Genomic DNA, 26,614 nt, shown 5'->3' with positions numbered 1-26,614 from the left:
CTCCCTTTTATGTATAAATATCAGCAGTTCAAGCAGGGTCATGGTCTTCGATGGCAAGTCAGGCAATTTCTTCAGTTCCTGTGCAAGCTCTCTGCAATCCAAATCTGAGAGTTCATTATAGTGCAGTGTCATACTAAGGGCCTCACATTGTTCTGTCAGCTCCTCATATGAGAGACACTGGAAGGTTGACAGCACTCCAAACTTCTCTCCCACATTTTCCAATGTTGAAAATCTTTCCTGAAAGACTGAGTTTGCAGCATCAACAACGACATTGGAAAATGTCACCTCCAGCTTCTTCAGGGCATCACTCAAAGGCTCATCAAATTGTTCATATGAAAAGTGCTGCTTTGTGGACCTCAGACTTTTTTATTGTAGAACGACCTACATTCATACCCTCTCAAATATCCTTGGATGACATTTGTGCAGTCATAAAGCCTGTTTCCCTGTAGTTGCTGAGACCTCTCTCTGTCTTTCTGAGAAGACTGACTGCAACATCCACATGCATACTGGGAGATTGCATCAGCTTGCTCACATGTTGGATCTGGCTCAAGATGTCATACCACACCACTGTACAGATGCTGAAGCGGTATTATTTCTTAAGTTTAACTAGGCAAGTCAGTTAAGAACAAATTCTTATTTACAATGACAGCCTACCCCGGCCAAACCTGGACGACGCTGGGCCAATTGTGCACCGCCCTATGGGACTCCCAATCACGGCCAGATGTGATGCAGCCTGGATTTGAACCAGGTACTGCAGTGTCTTAGACCACTGCGCCACTCGGGAGCCCCAAGTGAGCCCACCTCCTCTGACAAGGACTGGGCCTCAATCTTTATCACAGGGTCTTTGATCCCTCACCTTAATCAGTGCTTCTCTCACCGCTGCTGCCTGATACCTCAGTGGCTCAACACTCTTAACTTTACTCTCCCACCTTCAAAGTGATGTCCACATGTTTTTTCAGGATGGCCCATCGCTGTGTGGAGTTGAGAACAAGGTGTACAGTTTGTGTAAGATGCCAAAGTAACATGTGGCATCGACAGAACTTTTAGCAGCATCAGCCACAACCAGGTTCAATGTGTGAGCCCCACATGGCACAAATAGAGCTCTTGGATTAATTTTCAGAAGTCTGGCTTGGACACCTTTGTTTTTGCCTCTCATGTTGGCTCCATTACCATACGACTGTCCTCTGCAGTCATCAATTCAAAAGGAATTTTTAGCTCCTCTAATCTTTTGAGAATCAGGGATGCCAAATGTTGGCACGTGGACTCCTCTGCCTCCAAAAACCCCATAAAATGTTCCTTTATGTGGGGCTCCTCCTTCAGTGACACAATTCTAATCACAACTGACAACTGTTCAGTGTGGCTGACATCTGAGGTGCAATCTAGAATGATAGAGAATAATTTTGCCAGCTGATGTCACTCACCATTATTGAAATTATCTTGCTGCTCAACAAATCAATGAGTTAATTCTGTATTTTGTGGTGTGACTCGAGGTCCCTTTTTGGACACGGTTAAGGTGCTCTTTTGTGACTGGATCAAAATGTGCCATCAGTTCAACCTCTGAGGAAATGTCCATTTGATGGAGAGTACAGTATTTCTGTGTGACCCCTTAGTGCCAGATTTCTAATTGCCAGAGACTGCACAATAGCAGTCAGACATGTCAACACCTCTCTCCATCTTATCCTCTCAGCCTCCATAAGTGCTATCTCATGCTTATCAATTGTTTCCCTTTTTTTGATCCTCATTGCCAGTTCTTTCCATGTTTTCATGCAGTTTCGGTGTTCTGGACTGCTGTCGTGTGAATTCAGCAAAGAACTTGCATGTTTCCAGTCTGTCAGTCCTGAGTTTGCTAAATACATTTTCTACTTAGAAAATAGTTTGCAGCAGAAGCAGAAGAGGCTGTTGTTTCTTTCAGAATACACTGTCATGATGTTGGCCTGTGGGTAAGGTTTATGACCCCCCATAAATACCTTTCTCCCTTCCCTCTCTCTCTTGACTCTACAGAAGGACTCTTGAAGAGCCTTTGTTAAACATATAGAGTCTGGGAACATCAAAAGGTGGGGGGAAAGGAACCATATTTCGGTAATCCAACCAGTTGAGAATATGCGTTGGTACTTAATGAATATGATGTCATTTCGGTTGTCATCTGAGACATTCTTATTAATGATAGGATGACAAACTGTATCTTGGAAAGTCTACACATTATAGTTATCAGATTCACATGGAATTGTTGTGCAATTTAAATGTTTAAATATGAAACTAGTTGTGAAAAGATTAAACGTAATTTTAGCTTCCAAATGAGAGAATTGGGTTTTCATAAGGTTAAAGCTTTGCTCACTCAGTGGTCCGCCCATGTGAAGAGACATTGGTTATAAACTATGAAACACGCCCTTCTCTCCCCTCCTATATATAGCCCTTGATGACAATGTAACCTTCTGTTCCGAGTACGCGAGGCCTGCAGCTTCACGTTAAAAGGACTCAGATAATAAGCTGTTCCAAGGACTTGTGGACTTGAGGTCCCCACGTTGAAAGGACAAAGACCACCTACAGAACTAAGCCAACCTCAGCAAGAACCTAACGAAATTAGCATTGAATTTCAATGTGAAGGTGACGACCTCCATGCCGAAAGGATGAATTTCGACTATACCAGCCAGAATGTAGCATGAGCTAAAAGTATGGCAACTTGGTATGAACTTTGAACTCTTATTCACTCCAGAAGTGATACCTCCTAGCCGTTGAGTTGTCAGCGGCCGCTGTAAACGTGGGCTAGGAAACGACGGACAAAGGATCTGTTCTAACAAACAACACGATACTACCAAGTATTCAGTTTGCCACCAGAAACACTCTTCAAAGGACAAGGAAGATCTCTGTTGGGCAACACGGCCAGCATCTACGACCAACCTACCGAAGCGCAGCTCAGAGTAAATAGTTATTGCATTCTCCTTTTTCAAATGGGCGGTTATTTAGAATGCATAAGATTCTGTATTTACGATAGCATAGCTTCTCCCTTTGTTCTTCAGTCCTCCCGCGCTTTCATTCAAGCCCAACCCCCTGTCTTTGTGTAACCAGCCGTCATACAGGTTCCGTCCCCCAGGGACGTTTTCTTGTAGGACATAATTAGTAATCAATGTATGATCCATTCTGCGTTTATGTCATTCTGTGTGATTATTTAGTTATTTAGTAAATAAATAATTAAACCAAAGTTTGAATTGCTGATTCAACTTGTTTGCCAGGGTTCATGAAGATAACCAAGAATTTACAACTTTTAGATGAGACTGAAACAAGGTGACGATTGAATATTGACTGTTATTGATGTAAAAGATTACCAGGTCTTTAAAAGTTTATTCGGAAGATAACAGCTCTATAAACATTATTTTGTGGTGCCCTGACTTTCTAGTTAATTATTTACCTGATTAGCTTAATCAGTTAATATTAACTACAGAGAAATGATTTCATAGAATAGCGTGTCATATCACTTAATCCGGCATAGCCAAAGACATGACATCACCAACCAACTTCTAGGGATTTTATTTACCACTCACCAAGGTTTTCCTGAAATACTGGTGGTGACAACTTCTTCCATCACTCTCATTCCTTGGGAAAACAAAGTCAGGTGGTACCTCACTTGGTCCTCTGCAAACTAGTTGTGTCCGACTTCTGTCAGTCAGAACTGAAGGCCAGTCAGCAGGGTCTGTAGACAGTGGCTCAACCTCAGCAGCAGGATTTGGTGGGGATGCTGCTGCAGGCATTTCTAATGGAGAGCACATGGGCATTAGTTTACACACATTATTCACAGCACTTATAGTGGTGGAACATCCCACATACATACCCAGTAATAATAAAGTCATCATTGTTACCTACAATATGAAAACTTAACTTTGCAAAAGGGAAATTATTTATTTTGTTTATGTTATGCAGGGATGCACACATAAACACATGTGCGTGTACCCACACACACACACACACACACACACATGCACACAAACACACCTGAAGAATCCTGCTGGGGAGAAGTGGAAGCAAATGGTTCTTCATCCTCATCCTCATCCTCAGGCTCAGACAACATTTGTGACGACACCTGTGTGGCTGAGGAGGTAGATGGCTCCTCATCCTGGCCAGTGCCAGAGGGTGCTCCAAAATATTTCAGAAGAGCCCCTGAATTTGCATTGAAATACAGTATATGAGTCTGACACGCTGAATACATTTGTTGCACCTTTAAATATACATGTCATTATGCACAATTGATCAAACTTTCAGAATAGGAATCAAATGAACCATACAACCTCCTTGGCTAATTCTAGGCATAAAACACCCCAAAAGACTGAATATTTCAGAAAAGATACAAAATATCAGCATAATATAGACATCTTTTAAGTTAGCCTACAGCATTGGAAATTCCCCTTACAGAGCTCAGGACCAAGTCAATACAATCACAGAAAACCTTTAAGATGTCACATTTTACATTTTAGTCATTTAGCAGACGCTCTTATCCAGAGCGACTTACAGTAGTGAATGCATACATTTCATACATTTTTTTTTTTTCTGTGCTGGCCCCCCGTGGGAATCGAACCCACAACCCTGGCGTTGCAAACACCATGCTCTACCAACTGAGCTACAGGGAAGGCTCAATGAAAGTTAACCAAATCAATAATGTGCAAGTTAGGTTGTAATCATTTTTCTGCAGGCTACACACATTATCATGATGGAACTGTGTGAAATTATATCCAATGTTAAGTAAGCTAGTTGGACAGAAAATGGAATATTGTCACCCTATGTGTACTAGCATAGCAAGCAACATAGGCTAACAAACATAAGTGTTATACTAGCCTATTTCATTACATGCATAATATTATACTCATAAAGAGATGACATAGCTGCATAGCTTTATCTTTTGCGTATTTTTCTTTTTCCTAAACAGGGCACCTGATGGCTTAGACCTTTTCTTATCCATTTGTGTTGATTTGGCACTCGAGCATCAATACATTACCCATCCCCCAACACTGTCAACCAAGAGTCAAGACTAAACCAATTCACCTTAGTTGTGTGCAGACTGGTTTTATATTATTCTTAACGATTTCACACAAACCAGAAAAAAATGCAACAATATGTCTGTAAAACTATATATTCACAGTATTATGAATGAATTGTGGTTTTTTTGGTATAATTTCTTAGTGTGACTGATTTTACTAATTGCATTAGTATTGTACAAAGTTAGAGGTGCGATATTTTATAGATTCCCCGCTCCCCCTACGTCAGGCTTCCAGTGGGGAGACCTGAGGTCAACCTACCCCCACCCCCTCTCCATCTCGTACTTCTGAGTGGGAGACCTTCCCAGGCAGTGGCCTGCCTGGCTCACAAACTAGAATCAGGGCGGCCACTCCGACAAGGTTAATTGACCCACAGTCCCACACGGTGACATGATATCATTGACGTGACGTGCAACTGTTCCCGTGTGGCTCAGTTGGTAGAACATGGTGTTTACAACGCCAGGGTTGTGGGTTCGATTCCCACGGGGGACCAGTACGGAGAAATTGTTTTATGAAATGTATGCATTCACTACTGTAAGTCGCTCTGGATAAGAGTGTCTGCTAAATGACAAAAAAAATGAGCGATAGAAATCTGCCACTGAGGGCGCGCCAAATAATGGTGTTAACCCTCCACATCTATCAAGACCATTTGAGCGCTGGGTCAGCCATTCTTAAACAGCACCTGGGCCATCACAGGTGAAACGACAACCAGCACAGGTGTAACACAAACTGACTAACAAGGTGACACTAATTGGTGTGCCCTATGTGCTAACAAGTTATACGTGCTAAAGTTCAATCTAAAAACCAAAGCCTGTAACATCACTAACAGGGGTGTAAACAAATGTGCCCATTTGAGAGAAATAAGCTTTGTGTGCGTATGGAACATTTCTGGGATCTTTTATTTCAGCTCATGAAATAAAAGATGAAACACTTTACGTTCATATTTTTGTTCAGTGTAGAATCCTATTCTAAGTCTGTAGACTATTCTAAGACTATCTTATTCTAAGTCTGTAGAATCCTATGCTAAACTACCTGCCCATGAGCCCTTTACTCTTAGCAATGGGTTGACACCAGTTGCGGTCGATGCTGTTTAAGATTAGGGAGCATGATCTTTTAATTTTTTTATGAGCATGGCCTTATTTCTATTACAGCAACTTGGATGACTGTCATTTATTTTCCATTCACCCAGCTCAATATAACATCGATAGGTTTAGGCTACTACATCGTACTCTAATTTTCCCCCTATACCCATCATGAGGTTGCTACAACCTAGCCTACGAATTAAAGTTTATAACTTTAACAGGTCGAGAGACAAATTGGTGTAATCAAGGTGACAGACAATGACACATCCAATACCGCCTGCATCTAGCGTCTAATCATTAGTTCAAACAGTTTGACAAATTCAGGTAGGTTTATCCCTGTTTCGTTCCATTTGAGAAATGTTTTTCAACAGAATCGGCAGAATGAATACACCCCTGATCACCCGCACACACAGTTAGTTCACTTTCATAGAAGCCACATACAAACAGCATCATCACTTTGCTCATTGTATAATTCCTTCTCGCATCTACGAGCTCTCCTCCTCCCACCTTTTCTCTTAGCTTGTGGACAACACAACAGCTGTCTGTGACCAGGCAGGAAAAAAACTATCCAAGCCAAACCGGCTACTTCCAAAGTTTTTTTAAAATACAAACGTTACATTACAAAATACATGTATTTCTTAGTTCATTTTGATACATGATCTTTGGTATTTTTATAATTGTAATATTTGCCCATCCCTGTCTGGAAATTAGTCTCTGTGAAGACATGAGTGTCAGTCAGAACCTCTTCAATTTATGCGCAATAGGCCTTCTACCAAATACCTATACTCACTTTGTGTATTCTTGAAGTCCTTTAACGAGCAAAACGGTAGATAGATATTAGCTACGTTTGATTTAAGTGGAGTTAAACTAGTGTAACATTTCATAACGACACTAGACCAGACACGCCTCTTTTTACAATAACAATGAATGACTCGTCGTCCAATTGGTGGTGAAAACACACGGTCACGTGGTGCAACACGACTCTCTCTTTAGCTTGCTAAACTACGGCTAAAAATGACAAATGTGTTCATATTGGTAAGTGTTTGGTTTACAGTAAAGTAAACTCAGTAGCGAACCTAAATACCCGAATAGCTAACACCATCATCAAGCCCATAAAATGGGTGCTGCTACGTTTATCTTTATAATAGGTGTTACTTTCTTGCTTTTCAGTTGTCAGGATGGCCGAGTGGTCTAAGGCGCCAGACTCAAGGTTCTACCTTCCATAGTAATGGGGTTTCTGGTCTCCGAATGGAGGCGTGGGTTCAAATCCCACTTCTGACATACTTTTTTGGGGTAGATGAAATTAGTAAAAAATAGCAATAAACGAAAATGTATCACAACCCTTCAGAGCAAAGCAACGCCGGTAAAGTGCCATATCTTGTATAATGTTCAGCCACTAACAATGCATAGCCATAAATCCTACATTTCACAAGAAAGGTTATGTATTATTTCCTCATTTCCATTGAGCGAATTGTTAACGCTAGCTGTGAGATGTTTGCAATATCACCAGTAACGTTAGCTAGCTATTTCCTAACAAAATGCGAACTAGCTAGATTTGCTAATAAAATGGAAATGGCCAACTAGCGATATCATACATTTCACGATATCATACATTTTTTATTATGAATTAGCTACTTAACCCGACCAAGCTACTTAACCCGATCATATGAAGAAAGCCTCTTTTTTGTCAGAGCTACTCAGAGTTGTCAGGATGGCCGAGCGGTCTAAGGCGCCAGACTCAAGGTGAAAATCCTTCCTGGAAAGGGCATTCTGGTCTCCGAATGGAGGCGTGGGTTCGAATCCCACTTCTGACAAAGGTTTTGAAGTTTTCATTTTTCAATAAAGGCTAGTGAGTATAGAAGTACACATGTCTTATTGTGAATTGTGAAAGTTAGTTACAAGACGATATCAATTTAAAATGGATGATATTTCAAACCTTGTCAACTGGGGTTATTCAGCACATTACTTAGGCTATTTCAACCAATACAAATATTACAGATGTGGGAATCAGCATAATGATTGATCAGTGGTCAAAATGTTTTCACTCTGATATCAATGTGAGTGACACTGTTTTATGGCCTTTGCCAATAATAAGTAGTAGTAGACTACTAATTGTTTATGTGGAATTAGAATGTGAGGTGATTCACTCAAATCTCCAATAGATGTCACTGTGTTCCAATGTTTGGGTGATACCGAGCAGCAGATAGAGCACTGTATTTCTAAAATTATAAGAAACGTGAATACAGGTTAAAACAATCCTACAGTAGTTTGATTTAAACAACCTGTTCTGGTATTAGATCTATACAGCATTTTCTCTGCCACCCATGATGACTTTTGGTAGGATGGGGAGAGTCTGAACCTGACTCAGTACCTGCTTCTTTCATTTGACATGCTTAGAGAATTAAAATGTAAATTGTCTACTTACTGCGCTCTTCAGTTCCACAGCCTATACAGGGAAGGTGCTGGGAGGGAGCAACATCCCTTCGCCTGGGTAGGAGACAGAATTGTGAGGAAAATTGATATACAGACTGTTATTCTAGATTGATTCACATTGAAATAAAGAAAACAAATGTACTTTACAGAGAGCAGAGGGGAGTAATACCATGACACAATGAGAATCATGTTCAATGTGTGCGCACACCCGTCCCCTGTAGGAATAGTCATAATCAGTGAAGTCAGTGAGACACCAAAATCTTGTCGGGCTGTATCCCCGCCTGGTATGTCAACTGCATCGAATGCAACCACAGGACTCTCCAGAGGGTGGAGGGGTCTGCACCATGCATCACCGGGGGCATACTGCCTGCCCTCTAGGACATCTACAGCACCCAATGTCACAGGAAGGCCAAGAAAATCATAAAGGACCTCAGCCAGCCGAGCCACGGCCTGTTCACCCCGCTACCATCCAAAAGGCGAGGTCAGTACAGGTGCATCAAAGCTGGGACCGAGAGACTGAAAAACAGCTTCTGTCTCAAGGCCATCAGATGGTTAAATAGTCACCACTAGCTGGCACCCTGCCCTGAACATTAGTCACTGTCATTTACCGGCTACCACCCTGTTACTCTACCACGCACCTTAGAGGTTGCTGCCCTATGTACAGTACATAGTTATGGACAACTGGTCACTTTAATAATGGAACACTAGTCACTTTAATGTTTTCATACTGTTTTACATACTTCATATGTATATGCTGTATTCTAGTCAAGGCTCATCCTAAATAACTATTGCTGTACATATGCTATTCTATCTTATGTATTCTACAGATATTCTACCTATTCTATCCATATACTGTCCATAATGTCTATACATCCCATCACATACAGTGCATTAAGAAAGTATTCAGACCCATTCTAAAATTGATGAAATATTTTTTTTCCCTCATCATTCTACACACAATAGCCCATAATGATAAAGCAAAAATAGGTTTTTAGAAATGTTTGCAAATGTATAAAAAACAGAAATACCTTATTTACATGTGTAATCAAACCCTTTTCTATTATTCTAAAATAGATTATATTTCATTTTTTTTCTCAAATCATCTCCACACAATACCTCAATGACAAGGTAAAAACAGGTTTTTAGATTTTTTTACAAACTTATTACAATAAACAGAAACCTAATTTACATAAGTATTCAGACCCTTCGTTATGAGACTCGAAATTGAGCTCAGGTGCATCCTGTTTCCATTGATCATCCTTGAGATGTTTCTACAACTTCATTGGAGTCCAACTGTGGTAAATTGAATTGATTGGACATGATTTGGAAAGGCACACACCTGTCCATATAAGGTCACACAGTTGACAGTGCATGTCAGAGCAAAAACCAAACCACGAGGTCAAAGGTATTGTCTGTAGAGCTCCAAGACAGGATTGTGTTGAGGCACAGATCTGGGGAAGGGTACCAAAACATTTCTGCAGCATTGAAGGTCCCCAAGAACACAGTGGCCTCCATCATTCTTAAATGGAAGAAGTTTGGAACCACCAAGACTCTTCCTAGAGCTGGCCACCCGGCCAAACAGAGCAATCAGGGGAGAAGGGCCTTGGTCAGGGAGGTGACAAAGAACCCGATGGTCACTCTGACAGAGCTCTAGAGTTCCTCTGTGGAGATGGGAGAACCTTCCAGGAAAACAACCATCTCTGTAGCACTACACCAATCAGGCCTTTATGGTAGAGTGGCCAGACAGAAGCCATTCCTCAGTAAAAGGCACATGACAGCCAGCTTTGAGTTTACCAAAAGGCACCTAAAGACTCTCAGTCCATGAGAAACAAGATTCTCTGGTCTGATGAAACCAAGATTGAACTCTTTAGCCTGAATGCAGTGTCACGTCTGGAGAAAACCCTGCACCATCCCTACAGTGAAGTATGGTAGTGGCAGCATCATGCTGTGGGGATGCTTTTCAGGGGCAGAGACTGGGAAACTTGTCAGGATCGAGGGAAAGATGAACGGAGCAAAGTACAGAAAGATCGTTGATGAAAACCTGCTCCAGAGTGCTCAGGGCCTCAGACTGGGGCAAAGGTTCACCTTCCAACAGGACAACGAACCTAAGCACACAGCCAAAACAACGCAGGGGTGGCTTTGGGACAAGTCTCTGAATGTCCTTGAGTGGCCCAGCCAGAGCCCGGACTTCAACCCGATCTAACATCTCTGGAGAGACCTGGAAAAAGCTGTGCAGCAACGCTCCCCATCCAACCGAACAGAAATTGAGAGGATCTGCAGAGAAGAATGGAAGAAACCAAACACAGGTGTGCCAAGCTTGTAGCGTCATATCATACCCAAGAAGACTCAAGGCAGTAGTTGCTGCCAAAGGTGCATCAACAAAGTACTGAGTAAAGGGTCTGAATAGTTATGTAAATGTAATATTTATTTGTATACATTTGCAAAAATGCGTAAACCTTTTTTTGGTTTGTCATTATGGGGTATTGTGTGTCGATTGACGAGGAGAAAAACAAATTAATCCATTTTAGAATAAGACTGTAACCTAACAACATTTGGAAAAGTCAAGGGGTCTGAACAATAACTGAAGGGACTGTATCATACCAGTCTAAAGTTTGGACACACCTACTCATTCAAGGGTTTTTCTTTATTTTGACTATTTTCTACATTGTAGATTAATAGTGAAGACATCAAAACTATGAAATAACCCATATGGAATCATGTAGTAACCAAAAAAGTGTTAAACAAATCAAAATATATTTGAGATTCTTCAAAGTAGCCACCCTTTGCCTTGATTACAGTTTTGCACACTCTTGGCATTTTTTCAACCAGCTTCATGAGGTGGTCACCTGGAATGCATTTCAATTGACAGGTGTGCCTCGTTAAAAGTTAATTTGGGGAATTTATTTCCTTCTTAACAAAAATACTTTCATTATTTTTTCATATCATATGCACAACTTATTGGATGGAAACTTGTCAGATAAAGGGAATATACTTTCCAAGTTACAGTATTTTGTCCATACAATTTTTATGACATCACAAAATGAAAACCAATATAACATCAGTTTTCTACAGCTCCCCACTGACAATTCCCCACAGTGGTCTAAGGCACTGCATCACTGTGTTAGCTGTGTCACTAGAGATTCTGGATTCGAGTCCAGGCTCTGTCGCAGCCGGCCGCGACCGGGAGACCGATGGGGCGGTGCACAATTGGCCCAGCATCGTTCAGGTTTGGGGAGGATTTGGCCGGCAGGGATGTCCTTGTCCTATCGCGCACTAGTAACTCCTGTGGCGGGCCAGGCGCAGTGCACGCTGACACAGCCGTCAGGTGTACGGTGTTTTCTCCGACACATTGGTGCAGCTGGATTCTGGGTTAAGTGGGCATTGTGTCAAGAAGCAGTGCGGCTTAGTTTGGTTGTGTTTCGGGGAAGCACTGCTCTCGACCTTCGCCTCTCCCGAGTCCATACGGGAGTTGGATAGATGAGACAAGATTGTAACTACCAATTGGATACCACGAACTGAAGGAGAAAAAGGGGTGGGGGAATTATGTGTATATAATAATAAACTAATAAATAAATCATTATTGTTCCAGTATTCACATTTGACCGTGTTAGAATTTTGGCGGGAAAAGTCTGTTAACAAAGAACATTTACATTCCTTGGGTTAAATACTGGAGGGGGGAAAGAAAGTCTCCTTCTCCTGTAATTTACAACAGGGTGTGAACTGTTGACCATCCAGCAGCTCCCTCCCCCTCTGTGGGAGAGAGAGAGGCCTTATTACTGTCAACCCCCGCCAGTCGGATCTGACTCATTCTGATCCTCACAGGACAGTCATGACAGTGGCTACCACAGCATTCTGTACCGATACGCCATCCCATCTGGTTTGGGCTTAGTGGGACTATCATTTGTTTTTCAACAAGACAATGACCCAACACACCTCCAGGCTGTGTAAGGGCTATTTGACCAAGAAGGAGAATGATGGAGTGCTGCATCAAGTGACCTGGCCTCCACAATCACCCGACCTCAATCCAATTGAGATGGTTTGGGATGAGTTGGACCGCAGAGTGAAGGAAAAGCAGCCAACAAGTGCTCAGCATATGTGGGATCTCCTTCAAGACTGTTGGAAAAGCATTCTAGGTGAAGAGGTATGAGAGAATGCCAAGAGTGTGCAAAGCTGTCCTCAAGGCAAAGGGTGGCTACTTTGAAGAATCTAAAATATATTTTGATTTGTTTAACACTTTTTTGGTTACTACATGATTCCATATGTGTTATTTCATAGTTTTGATGTCTTCACTATTATTCTACAAAAAATAAAGAAAAACCCTTGAATGAGTAGGTGTGTCCAAACTTTTGACTGGTACTGTATATATATATTTATACTCAGGACTCCGACATTGCTTGTCCTAATATTTCTATATTTCTTAATTCCATTGTTTTACTTTTTAGATTTGTGTGTAATGTTGTACATTGTTAGATATTACTGCACTGTTGGAGTTAGGAACTGTTACGCAAGTCGTTTGAGGAGACCAAGGTGCAGCGTGGTAGGCGTACATCATTGCCTTTAATAATGAACACCAACAAAACAGAACGTAACGTTCTGCAGGGCTAGACAGCACAATGCAAAAACAAGATCCCACAATCTCAGGTGGGAAAAAGGGCTGCCTAAGTATGATCCCCAATCAGAGACAACGATAAACAGCTGCCTCTGATTGGGAACCATACTAGGTCAACAAAGAAATATAAACATAGATTTGCCCACCCAAGTCACACCCTGACCTAACCAAATAGAGAATAAAACAGACTCTAAGGTCAGGGCGTGACAGTAACCCCCCCCAAAGAGCAGATACGGCAGTCCTCTCATGATGATGATGATGAAGGACACTATAAGAGTAATGAAGCACCAGGGAGCGACTCAAACAGGCAGCAGGACCCCTCTCTGCTGTCCCCAGGTGATGACTAATATCCCCTTACTAGAAGTAGCACCGTCATCTGCCACAAGAAGAAGTCCTTATCGTGGCATGGGGATACAGGGCTGTCTGTGTCGCCCTCTACTATTGAGACACCTCTGGGTCTTAGTAGTGACCCCCCATCAACATTTGACCAATATCACCTTCATCTTAATGAGCCCCCAACACTGGTAGCAGAGAAGTCAACTGGTGGTATAGAGGCAGAGTCAAACCCCTGTTACTGTCCCATTATAACTCAGTCAAATAAGCCACGCTGTGTCTCCCTCTTGGCCAACCTGAACCACCTGCTTACCAGCAGGCTCCATGTTCCCTTCAGGGACTCCCATGGGCCAGAGCTTTGGGGGCCCTGAAGGGAACAATTGTGGACGGGCATCTAACTCGGATGCCCATCCACAATTAGGTAACCTTTTCAGCTGTCCTGATATGGAAGACTTTATACATCTTTACAGATACAGACTGGTGTACTGTATGTGAAATAGCTTATGAAAAGAAGGGAGAACACCCACACACATTGTGCTATGAAGTTTTCAGTGCCTATCAAGGATAAACAGTCAAGTGATATTACACAGTGCTCCGCAGACATCTTCAAGTCTGGCTGTTATCTGGACAAGGTAATAGACCACTCCAGCTAGTGTTTCCATATTGTGTGTTATAACTGGTCCTTACAACCCTTTTCCCACCCTCTCTAAAAAATATGTTTATTAATGATTTGTGAAGCATATAACTCTCTGTGTGACATTATGCTTCATGCCTGGTGTGTAGGAGAATGCTCATTTCATAGTGGTGGACATGGTGCTGTAGGCCTTGGAGGGGGTCTGAGTCAGAAGTGCTGTGGGGCTATGGGGAACCATACAGGGACTAAAACCTGCATCCACCCCCAAAGACACTGTCACGTCCTGACCCTAGTAAGATGTCATTTTCTATAGTAGAGTAGGTCAGGGCGTGACAGGGGGTGTTTTGTGTTTTTCTATGTTTAAGTTCTAGTTGTTCTATTTCTATGTTGGGGTTGTTTGGGTTGATCTCCAATTGGAGGCAGCTGGTCCTCGTTACCTCTGATTGGAGATCATATTTAAGTAGGGTTTTTTTCTTCCTGTTTTTGTGGGTTATTATATTTTGAGTAGTGTTTGTTTCTCTCTGCTTCACGGTTTGTTGTTTTGTCAAATTCAGTTATTTATGTTTTGCAAGGTTTCACGGATTTAATAAAATGTAGAACTACAAACACGCTGCACCTTGGTCCGCTCCTTTGGACAACCGTGACAGAATAACCCACCATAAAAGGACCAAGCAGCGTGGAAAAGAATGGACCTGGGAGGAAGTTCTGGACGGCAAGGGATCCTGGACATGGGAGGAGATCCAGGCTGGATGGGATCGCCTCCCATGGGAACAGGTGGAGGCAGCAAGAGCAGAGCGGCGACGAGAGGAGGCACGATACCAACGGCGAGACAAGTGCGAGAGACACACGGGGAGATTGGCAGAGTCAGGTTGGAGACCTGTGCCAACTCCCCGTGCTTACTGTGGGGGGCGAGTGATCGAGCAAGCACCATGTTATGCTGAGATACGCACTGTGTCGCCAGTGCGCAGCTACAGCCCGGTGCGCTCGGTGCAAGCAACTCACAGGTGCTGTGCTAGAGTTGGCATTGAGCCAGGAAGGAGTATGCCTGCTGAGCGTTCCTGGTCTCCGGTGCGTCTTCTCGGTCCAGGTTATCCTGCGCCAGCTCTACGCACGGTAACCCCAGTTCGCCAACACAAACCTGTGCGACCTGTCACAACGCATCGCGCTTGTCGGGCTACGGAGGTTATCCAGCCAAGACGGGTTGTGCCAGTCATAAGCTCCAGACCTCCAGTGCGTCTCCACGGCCCAGTATACCCTGTGCCTGCTCCGTGCACCCGGTCTCCAGTGACGTTCCCTAGTTCAGAACTCTCAGCGACGTTCTCTAGTCCGGTGAGACCTATTCCAGCTCCACGAAAGAAGCCTCCAGTGATGATCCATGGCCCGGAGCCTGTAGGGATGCTCCATGGCACGAAGCCTCCAGAGATAATCCATGGCCTGGAGTCTGTAGGGATAATCCATGGCAAGAAGCCTGTAGGGATGATCCATGGCCCGGAGCCTGTAGAGATGATCCATGGCACGAAGCCTCCAGTGATAATCCATGGCGCGGAGCCTCCAGTGATGATCCATGGCCCGAAGCCTCCAGTGATGATCCATGGCCCGAAGCCTCCAGGGATGATCCATGGCCCGAAGCCTCCAGGGATGATCCATGGCCCGAAGCCTCCAGGGATGATCCATGGCCCGAAGCCTCCAGGGATGATCCATGGCTCGAAGCCTCCAGCAACGATCCATGGTCCGAAGCCTCCAGCGCCAAGCCAAGGTCCGGAGTTTCCAGCGACGGTCCGCAGTCCGGAGTCTCCAGTGACGGTCCGCGGTCCGGAGCCTCCAGCGATGGTCCGGAGCCTCCAGCGACGGTCCTCAGTCAGGAGCCCCCAGCAAGGGTTCCCAGGCCGGAGCCTCCGGCGACGATCGGTGGTTCGGTTCCTCCAGCAGTGATCTACGGTCCGGAGTCCGCGATGACGATCTACTGTCTGGAGTCCGTGATAACGATCTACGGTCCGGAGTCCCCCGCGACGATCCCTGCACCAGAGGCGCTACCGAAGTGGGGGGAGCCTCAAGCTGAGCGGGGTCTGCGTCAGGTTTGCTGTCTCAGTGCAGTGTCTGTGTGGTGGGCTTAGATAAGGTGATGTCGGGACAGTGTCCCTCCGTAGAGGAGAGGCAGTGCCACCACGACTGACCACATGCACACATAGAGAGAGATTTTCTGTGAACACAGTTACAGTATATCTCAACTTCCTTCAAAACAACTTCTCTTGTACTTGCTGAATGAAAACTGAAAACTATCAGCAGAAAATATGCAAATGTATATTGAACAAAAAAATGTACGCGCCATGCAACAATTTCATATAAAGTTAATATAGAGAAATCAGTCAATTGAAATAAATAAATTAGGCCTTAATCTATGGATTTTACTGGGAATACATATATGCATCTGTTGGTCACAGATACCTTTAAAAAAAGTAGGGGTGTGGATCAGAAAACCAGTCAGTGTCTGGTGTGATCACCATTTGCCTCATGCAGCGCGACACATCTCCTTCACATAGGGCTGTTGATTGTGGCCTGTGGAATGTAGTCCCACTCCTCTTCAATGGCTGTGCGAAGTTGCTGGATATTGACGGGAACTGGAACACGGTGTCGTACTTGTCGATTCAGAGCATCCCAAACATGCTCAATAGGTGACATACTGTATCTGGTGAGTATGCAGAACTGGGACATTTTCAGCTTCCAGGAAAAGTTGAAACTACACATTTTAGAGTGGCCCTTTATTGTCCTCAGCACAAGGTGCAACTGTGAAATGATCATGCTGTTTAATCAGCTTCTTGATATGCCACACCTGTCAGGTGGAGGGATAATCTTGGCAAAGGATAAATGCTCAGGGTGTAAACTAATTTGTGCACAAAATTTGAGATGAATGAGCTTTTTGTGTGTATGAAATGTACAGTACACTGTGAAATTTGCATGATGGCATTGTTTGCATTAGTATGTACAGAAGATATATCCTCATCTCCAACATTACAAGTTAATTCGACAGATGAGCAAGCGTCCATAGCAGTTTCAGTCAGACATCACCAGTTGCAGTAGTAAGCTACTTCTTATGACACCTTCCCATAAAGGTAGATACAATAGAAAGTTATAGAATATATTCATATTATAACCATAGGTATCTCTATTGTGAAGGGGATATTTTCACATGAACACCAACCTTTTTGATATCATGTGAGGCCATATTAGAGTTGTACAGTCAAGTGCATGTGAGAGATCACTGTTTGAAGGAGGACATTGACTTTGTAGAGCTTCTCAAACAAATACAGAATTTGTCTAATAATAATCTCCTGAATCCATAAACAAACAATATTATTATATTAGAATATTGCAAATAAACAATATATCAATGGGCATGTCAAGCCTATACAGTATATACAGTGTCTTCGGAAAGTACTCAGACCCCTTGACTTTTTCCACATTTTGTTACATTAAAGCCTTGTTCTAAAATGGATTGAATTGTTTATTTTCCTCATCAATTTATACACAATACCCCATAATGAGAAAGCAAAAACAGGTTTTTAGATATTATTGCCAATATATTATTTAAAAAAACTTAAATATCACATTTACATAAGTATTCAGACCCTTTACTCAGTACTTTGTTGAAGCACCTTTGGCAGCGATTACAGCATTGAGTCTTCTTGGGTATGACGCTACAAGCTTGGCACACCTGTATTTGGAGAGTTTTTCCCATTCTTCTCTGCTGATCCTCTCAAGCTCTGTCAGGTTGGACGGGGAGCGTCGCTGCACAGCTATTTTCAGGTCTCTCCAGAGATGTTCGATTGGGTTCAAGGCATTCAGAGACTTGTCCCGAAGCCACTCCTGCGTTTTCTTGGCTTGTGTGCTTAGGGTAGTTTTCCTGTTGGAAGGTGAACCTTCGCCCCAGTCTGAGGTCCTGAGCACTCTGGAGTGGGTTTTCATCAAGGATCTCTCTGTATTTTGCTCCGTTCATCTTTGCCTCGATCCTGACTAGTCTCCCAGTCCCTGCTACTGAAAAACATCCCCACAGCATGATGCTGCCACCACCATGCTTTACCGTAGGGATGGTGCCAGGTTTCCACCAGACGTGACGCTTGGCATTCAGGCCAAATATTTTAATCTTGGTTTCATCAGACTAGATAATCTTGTTTCTCATGGTCTGACAGTTTAGGTGCCTTTTGGCAAACCCCAAGCATGCTGTCATGTGCCTTTTACTGAGGAGTGGCTTCCGTCTGGTCACTCTACTATAAAGGCCTGATTGGTGGAGTGCTACAGAGATGGTTGTCCTTCTGGAAGGTTCTCTCATCTCCACAGAGAAACTCCAGAGCTCTGTCAGAGTGACCATCAGGTTCTTGGTCACCTCCCTGACCAAGGCCCTTCTCCCCCGATTGCTCAGTTTGGCTGGGCGGGCAGCTCTAGGAAGAGTCTTGGTGGTACCAAACTTCTTAATTTAAGGATGATGGAGGCCACTGTGTTCTTGGGGACCTTCAATGCTGCAGACATTTTTTGGTACCCTTCCCCAGATCTGTGCCTCGACACAATCCTGTCTCGGAGGTCTACGGACAATTCCTTCAACCTCCTGGCTTGGTTTTTGCTCTGACATGCTCTGTCAACTGTGGGACCTTATATAGACAGGTGTGTGCCTTTCCAAATCGTGCCCAATCAATTGAATTTACCACAGGTGGACTCCAATGAAGTTTGTAGAAACATCTCAAGGATGATCAATGGAAACAGGATGCACCTGAGCTCAATTTCGAGTCTCATAGCAAAGGGTCTGAATAGTTATGTAAATAAGGTATTTCTGTTTTTGTTTTTTTAAACATTTGCAAAAATGTAAAAAAAACTGTTTTCACTTTATTATTATTGAGTATTGTGTGTAGATTTCTGAGATAAAAAAAAAAAGTTAAGATACATGTACACCTGCAGCAAGTAGTATTGAAACCATAGGAACAATCACAAATGTGATTCTTTCCAGAATCTCTGGAACAATTTAATATTCTATCCAACTGTAAAGTACTCACCATTTTGTATAATCCCAAAACAGAGGACATGGTCGAACGTGAGTCTTTTTGTCATGTGACCTGTAAAATCATACAGCTGTAAAATTGTCAACTTGTTGAGCAAGAAGTGGGTCGGATATCTTTACATCCAACATTTAATGTTGGGGGTCTCATTCTGTTGTTATAAGTGCTCTTATAACCACACGTGAGTGAATGACAAGTTTAACTGAGCTCTTTTAATATCTTGTTTAAAAATGTGCACTAGTCTACTGCTCCAGTTCAGCAGTCCAAGTTAAATTAGCGAGTGAGCTCTTATGTCTTTGTGTAATTAATGTTTTATCAAAGGTCAAAGGCTCAAACTCCAAGTAGTGTCTTATAATTACTACATATTATGTTTGACCTGAAAAGTGTTATAATACTCATCCCAACATCTCACAAATCTCTGGTGAGGATTGAGTTATCATTCACAAATAAATAGATTTAACCTAATCCCTATGTAGTAGTCTTGCTTATTAATGTTGAGATCAACAATACTTTTTTTCTGCTTTTTATTCCTGTTAGGTTCCCCTCAGTGGGAAGTAATGTCTTGTCCAGCATAAAGGAGATGTTGTAGAAACCAGCCTTAAGCCTATTGAACCAAACTAACAATTGTGTGTCACACCACAATGCAGCTTGAACAGATCGGGGAAGTATGATACTAAAAAAGTATCATTTTATTTTTCTTGTACTCATGTTCTGCTAGTAGTAAAATATGAAGTGAGGGGATGAAAGTGACAAAAAAGTGACATGAAGATATGGACTGACTTTTCAGGCGCTGAAAGAAATAGTAATACTGTCATGGATATTGGGAATAGCAGAATTATAGGCTATTTGTTGAGCTGGGTTAATCTGAAATAGAATCCAAGAGGCTTGTACCTGCTCCAGATGGCACCAGAGACGATACATGTATCATAGTCTGACACTTCACCTCACTCACTCTTTTCTTTCTGTTACTGTATGTATCTGAAGGCATCTCTCATTCTCTACCTCTCGTCTCCCTGTCTCTCTTTCACTCTCTCTCTCTCTCTCTCTGTGTGTGCAGCCTCCATAGTGTGATCAGTGATCAGCAAACAGCATATCTGCTGATGCAAGGTTATTCAAGCGGTCGACTCAGCATTCTCATTGGCAGTGAGCCCCTCCCCCCGTGTACATTGCCAAAGCCAAGTGAAATAGGTAATAAACAAAAGTTAACAAACTATTCAAAATGAACAGTAAATATTACTCTCTCTCTCTCTATCAACAGACTAGACTACTCATTTGTAGACCCATTGAACTCTAGGAATTATCATTCAAGATATGATATGAAATGTATGATATAAATGTTTTTCTGTAATTGAGTTAGAAGTTGTTATGCAGGCTTATTAATCATTCAAAATCCATAGCCACTGTGACTGCATTCCCAATATCTGTTTTGTGTCACTCAGTTTATATGAACTACATATATTACAGATGTAGCCTGCGGTACAGACATTCGTGTCATACAAGTAGCTCTAGGTCTTGAAGGGAAACTATGTCAGTTTTATGTAGGCCTATAGTCAGCAGGGGTCGCAAAATCCTAATCTACCAGTATGCCGTTGGCCTGGCTACAGTTCATTGTAGTACAGTGAATTGCGCAGCCGCATGGGAGCGGAGGCAGTCGAAGAGGAAATTCGCGCACCGTTGAAGTCTCTCCCGTAGTTTGTGCCTGGATACAATCGTCGTAGAGCAGTTCATTTGCAATAAAGTTGAGGCGAATATGGCGACGTTGGGATCAGACCCTCGTCCACATTCCCAGCTCGCATCTGCCTCTATACAAAGTAACATTAGCGGCAATAACGTGCCAACTAACCGCGGCTTGGAAAGAGCGTTGGAAGAAGGAGCGAACTCCGGGTTTTTTAACCTCAGCGCCAGGAAACTCAAAGAATTCCCTAGGACAGCATCTAACTTTGACTTATCAGATACAGTGGAAGGAGGTAAGAATAGAAAACACTATAATTTTTCTGAATCTCTTCCGCTCCTGCGCCCAGGGTTCCCGACAAAGTGCATGGATTTGGGAAATGAGGTATTGAGAGGAATGGTGTTGTATTCTGTATAAGCGAAGATAACTTGCTGTGTGGAGTTTGTTGCATTAACAATATGTTTCCATTCCATTCCACAAAAATGAAGATGATTGAGAGTTTTATAGACAGACAATGGACATGCTGTGCCTGGCGCACGACTGAGCTTTCCCTTCTAGATGCGTAGAATAAGCTTTGGGCCAGATGTTCAGTATTGTGCGTAGAGGCAACGACATAATGAGGCATTATAGATAGCTTGGGCGTTCCAACTATAGGCTACCTCTGGCTGTATGTTAATTACAAACAATAGCTGAATATCACGCTGTGTACTTGTGTCCAAAAGATGTCGTGGAAATCCCCATATTATTTCCCAGAACCATACAATCTTGTTTTCGGTTTCACACTGACTGCAGCCTATGCAGGACCTAGGGCGAAATTATGGTGTAGATATTGGGGAGGATGAACAGTAGATGGAGGTCAGGGAGCTTTATTTTTTTGCAAACTTTTTTATATGGAAGGGTATTTAGAAAACACAGTATAAGGTATGAGTGCAATGTCACAAAAATATATATGTTAGGAATTTTCTTTCTTCTTTTTTGGCAAATAACTAACTTCCTGCTTTTTAACACATGGGGCAGATAGAACATTTGAGGTTTTATAATGCTATTCTTAACATTTTGTCATGAGTCTGAAAGAACATTTAGCAGTTTTAAAGCTATTTTCCTGCAACTCTACACAAGTTTGTAATGGGGCAGAGAAAAAAATGTGCTGTTTTATAGCTCATCTCATACTATATTTCATATTCTTCAATGAGGATTCGATAACTTTTTGCTGTTTTAAGGCTCATTTCCTGCTACTTTACACATTTTGCCACGAGGTTGAGAGAACATTTAATTGTATTAAAGTAACTTTCCAGGGAAAATCTCACGTTTAAAAGTTATGTTGTTGAATCATCCTATACTCGTATTTGTGGCCAAAGGATAAATTGGAGAAAACACTTTAAAAACCCCACCTCAAACTTGTATCTTAAACAGACTGTTTAAAAAATGCTTGCTATTTCCTCAAAGACGGAGCTGGCCAATCAGTGGTCTACTCGCATTAATATTTTTTAGGACCTGTATACACCCACACCGTTCTGATGTTGGGGTATGCCCACACCATTCCAACAAAGAAAAGCTGCCTTTTAATATACTTAATTACCCTTTTTTGGAAATAAAACTATTTCACTCATATTATAATGAATTATAGTTCATATTTCATAGAATCTGGAAAAACTGGATAGTTACTTTAAAGGTTGACTTCGGGTAAAACCACAAAAATAATTATTTAAACTGTATAACTGATCAATGCACCATCATACCAGGTCATTCAATGTATTTAAATCTTCTTTTTTTTACAACCAAATCTAAAAAAAATATATCTGTAAATGGCATGTTGTATGCCTAGTTAAATAAAGGTAAAAAAACAACAACATAAAAACAAGTTATTGAAGGGTCGAGACAACTTTATTATGATTTCACGTTTCAGAGAAACTTACACTAAACAGCAAATCACTTCATCATCCTCGTTGTGTACAGTAGTATGGGGGCCCCGAAAAAAAGCATGAACAAAGGCTCCAAAAACACCCAAATACATCCTTTTAGAAACAGCAAAGCTCTCAGTATAGTGATGTAGGTCTTTAGATGTTGTACACATGAAATTGTGTAATTCCAAACTTCTGCAGCGTTATATTCAATTTTGTTGCGACTCGAGCAATACCTCTCTGTCTATTTTACAGATAACTGCCAAAATAAAGGAAACACTTGAGTAAATGAGGGATACAAAGTAGAGGTTGACACGGGAACAGTGCTCCCACTGCCTTCATTCCCCAAATCTCGTAATGTGGTTATCAGCTGTGTTCAGGTAACTGTCTCCTAAGCGCTGAGCAGCAGCCACAGAGCAGTTGCTATGGCTACTCACACGCGAGTGGCTGTATCGCATTAGTGGAAACCAAGACTGATCTCAACGTCAATCTTTGACTAGCAGAAGTTACTTTTCGTAGCAGGTTAGGAGAATTGACGTGGCAGGTTAGGATAATTAGGTTAAGGTTAGGAATAGAGTTAGCTAAAATTGTCCCTAATGCGGCTCGAACATATCTAGCTACAACAAGGCTTGCCCTGAGAACAGTATTCGTTTCCACTAATGTGATGCTGTTGCAGAGCGGGGACAGACAGACATGCAGCTAGGAGGGAGTTACTTCAGCGATCTGGACATTTAAATGAGCATGGGACGGGACAGAGTTATTTTTATTGCGATGGGACAGGAAAGCTCCGGGCTTATAGAACGGTTGTGGGATCAGGACAGTATGGGTAAAATAATTGACAGGACAAGACACGACAGGAATTAATATTCACTCCTGTGTCAACCTTTAATAAAAATAATATTGAAAGCATGGGGTGCTTCCACACTTCTAGAATCTATGCCAACACGCATTGAAGTTGTTCTGACGGCTCGTGGTGGCTCAACTCCCTATTAAGGCATTATACAGTGTGTTGGTGTTTCCTTTATTTTGGCAGTTACCTGTAGCAGCAGGCTGCACGGTAAATGGAACCGCTCGAGTCGCGTAAAAGGGAATATAACATTACGGATAAAGAATGAAAACTGTTTTTGGAGATTCTGTTCATGTTTTTTCAGTTTCTCTAAAACATGTGAAATCACAAAGTTGTTTGGACCCTTCTACAACATGCCATTTACATCAAAATAGAGATTTGGTTTTAACATTTCTCCTTTAAAGCTAATTTCCTACAATTCTACACATTCTGCCATTGCTTATGATGTGTTCATATGCTATCTGAACTCCTCCCAGAAATTATTGGGCGGATGTGTCCCCCCATCCCCCGTGGCAATTTCGCCAATGTACTTGACAATAAAGTTTGCATTGTGTCAACCAACAGTCACACTATGAACTTCATTATTTTGTACTCTAGATTGGTTGGGCCATGCATGACTGAGCACTACAGCAATTCACCATTGACCTGTCAGCCATTTGAGTAGGTTATAGCCTAATAAGGTGTGTCAATGAGTTTGACAGTAATTCCCTGTCTTTGTGTGACTACCCTGTCTGCATGTTTTTAGGACTGCACACATAATTAGACAGTAACTCTACTTTATGTGATGCACATCACTGTAGAATAGAGAAACTGGATTGGAAAATAAATAATTGCATTAGGCCTAAAGAGTGCCTGGGTTTGGAAGCAGTAGGTGGGGACTTCCAGTCCATCGTACACATTCTGAATTTCTGATACTAAATTACAGTTGGCAACATTCCATCATCCTTATCCCCACAGACACACACCAGAGGCAACAAACAGGCCTTTAGCTACTCTTCTGTCGTCAGTCAATCAGTCAGAAGGAGTGTTTCTTTATATGTACAGCACCACTATAACCAAGTCTGGGGAAGGGCTACCTATAGGTGACAGGCTACACTGATGACTGGTCGAGGAAGTATCAAAGTGTTCCAAAGTGTGCTTTGTTATTTTACATGGGAAATCCCTTGATTGCGGTTGCACCTTTACCTGTGATGACATCATGAATCGGCTGTAATATTGTAGCTAGAGAACGAGTCACTACAGGATAGCACTGTCAGGTATCACAAGTATACACACTCACACAGTTGTTCTTACTAAACGCAGTTTCATATCTGCCTAAAACCAAAAGATTCCGTCTACACGGTTCCTACATGTTAGGACCTGTGTACAGACTGATGCTGGTATGCAATACCACATTATGTGGCCTGAATCTGATGTAGGTGCCCTTTTAACCCGCTGCCCCCATTTCCCTGGCATTGAGTTCCACTCTGACTGAGATTGATCCGTGGCCCTGGTCGACTGCCACAGCAGGGGGGCCAGAGGACTGCTAGCTATAACTAGAGGTGACAATTGCTCTACTACTGTCTGACTGGTTTCACACACTGATAACATTACTCACAGTTAACACACACACACCAGGGCTGTGAATTGCCAGGGACCTCACAATACGATATTATCATGATACTTAGGTGCCGACACAATATGCATTGCGATTCTTACGATTCTATGTGTATTGCCATTCAATATTCCAAACATATTTCTCACCATGTTTACTCATGGCTTTGATCAGTCATGGAAATAAAAGTGCTGAAAACAAATTGGCTCCCTATTTAAAAAGAAGATGGAGAAAAGCTACACGAAGGAAGGAAAAATACTGGAGTTTTGTTGCAGGTATAGCCAACTAGTGCAAAAATAATATTGCTATATTGTCAAAACGATACTATATATTGTCATAAATAATATCCCGATATGTAACTTGTGAAGATTTTCCCTTACACACACACAGCTATTGACCCTACTGCTCTGTCCACTCACTGCAAACACACACAGACAAGCACTGGGCCACACAAAGTGCTTAAGGTTGAATTGAGTGAACATTGGAACAGTAGGCTAGTATCTTCACCCAAACTGGTCTGTTAGGTTTGGTCACTCACTCTGTTGTTTATAGATATAATATCAACGGGTAACGTCAACATTGCTGGGTATATCAACATTGTGAAGTTGCACTGGGATGAAGGAGAGGACTATATTTGGATAAAATATATAGTTTCTCTCAAATTAGCCTTAAGTAGTTGCCTTCGAAATGTGTTTAACTGTGTGTATGAGTGTGTGTACACAGAAGGAGATCTTCCTTACTCTTTGATGTTATGAGGGTCCTAAAAGTGTTTAGCCTTAAAAGGTCCTATGGGTCGAATCAGATAGCCGAAAGTAGAGGAGGACACTTCAGCAACATTACCATTCTGCCTTCAGGACCTCAGAGCTCAACTCACCCAGACCAGAGGAGCCCTTTTTAGGCTGTCTCTAGAAATAGCCTGATTGATTTCATAATGATTCCCAGGGGAGGTTTTTGAGGAAATGGGAACCATACAGAAATGTAAGAAAGTCATCCGCTTCAGCTTGTGACGAATGTTGCCTGAATGTTTTGGTGATGTTATGTATCTGATGGCAGCATTTTTCTCCTTGGTTATTTATGTTTCAGATTGTAATAGTCAGTTCTAGTGGTTTTATTGGCCTGTTCTGAGGAATGGGCAAGAAACGAAACTGCACTGCAGCCTCCCATTCTATTCTAAACAGCAGAGAAGGGCATTTCTGGCATTGTTTCAAGGCATCCATACACATTCTGTAACTACATCATATTGCCAGACTCTCCCTCAGTGTGTGTGTGTGTGATAAGTGGAGGCTCCTCAGAGGAGGAAGGGCAGGACCATAGTGAATTTCATTATTTTTTTTTATAGTGAAACATATAAATAAAAATGTTGATTTTAAATCTATACAAAATATATTCACGTCACCAAATTATTGATTAAAACACCACGTTTTGCAATGGTCTACAGTG

General features: G+C 42.2%; 1 protein-coding gene, 1 long non-coding RNA gene and 2 other non-coding genes across 8 annotated transcripts in view; 3 read left to right on the top strand and 1 right to left on the bottom strand.

Moving 5' to 3' along the window:
• Positions 1-3,509: 3,509 nt before the first annotated feature.
• Positions 3,510-7,643, bottom strand: LOC115155344 (uncharacterized). The gene is made up of 3 exons (XR_003868031.1): positions 6,897-7,643; positions 3,988-4,152; positions 3,510-3,748 (listed from the first exon to the last, which is right to left on the bottom strand). It is a non-coding gene; the product is annotated as an uncharacterized LOC115155344 (long non-coding RNA).
• Positions 7,279-7,387, top strand: trnal-caa (transfer RNA leucine (anticodon CAA)). The gene is made up of 2 exons: positions 7,279-7,316; positions 7,342-7,387. It is a non-coding gene; the product is annotated as a tRNA-Leu (tRNA).
• A 168-nt stretch (positions 7,644-7,811) lies between the features above and the next one.
• On the top strand, positions 7,812-7,920 carry trnal-caa (transfer RNA leucine (anticodon CAA)). The gene is made up of 2 exons: positions 7,812-7,849; positions 7,875-7,920. It is a non-coding gene; the product is annotated as a tRNA-Leu (tRNA).
• A 12,891-nt stretch (positions 7,921-20,811) lies between these two features.
• Positions 20,812-26,614, top strand: part of lrch1 (leucine-rich repeats and calponin homology (CH) domain containing 1) — a 98,395-nt gene continuing 92,592 nt past the window's right edge. For all 5 annotated transcript variants that reach the window (XM_029702582.1, XM_029702581.1, XM_029702577.1 and 2 more), the window contains exon 1: positions 20,812-21,127. In XM_029702582.1, coding sequence (XP_029558442.1) covers positions 20,911-21,127 — 217 coding nt within the window. In that variant the 5' untranslated portion in view covers positions 20,812-20,910. The remainder of the gene's footprint in view (positions 21,128-26,614) is intronic.

Source organism: Salmo trutta, chromosome 20 (assembly GCF_901001165.1).
Source record: "Salmo trutta chromosome 20, fSalTru1.1, whole genome shotgun sequence".
Taxonomy (NCBI): Eukaryota; Metazoa; Chordata; class Actinopteri; order Salmoniformes; family Salmonidae; genus Salmo; species Salmo trutta.
The sequence above is the reverse complement of the archived record's forward strand: the minus strand, read 5'-3'. Positions and strand labels throughout refer to the sequence as shown.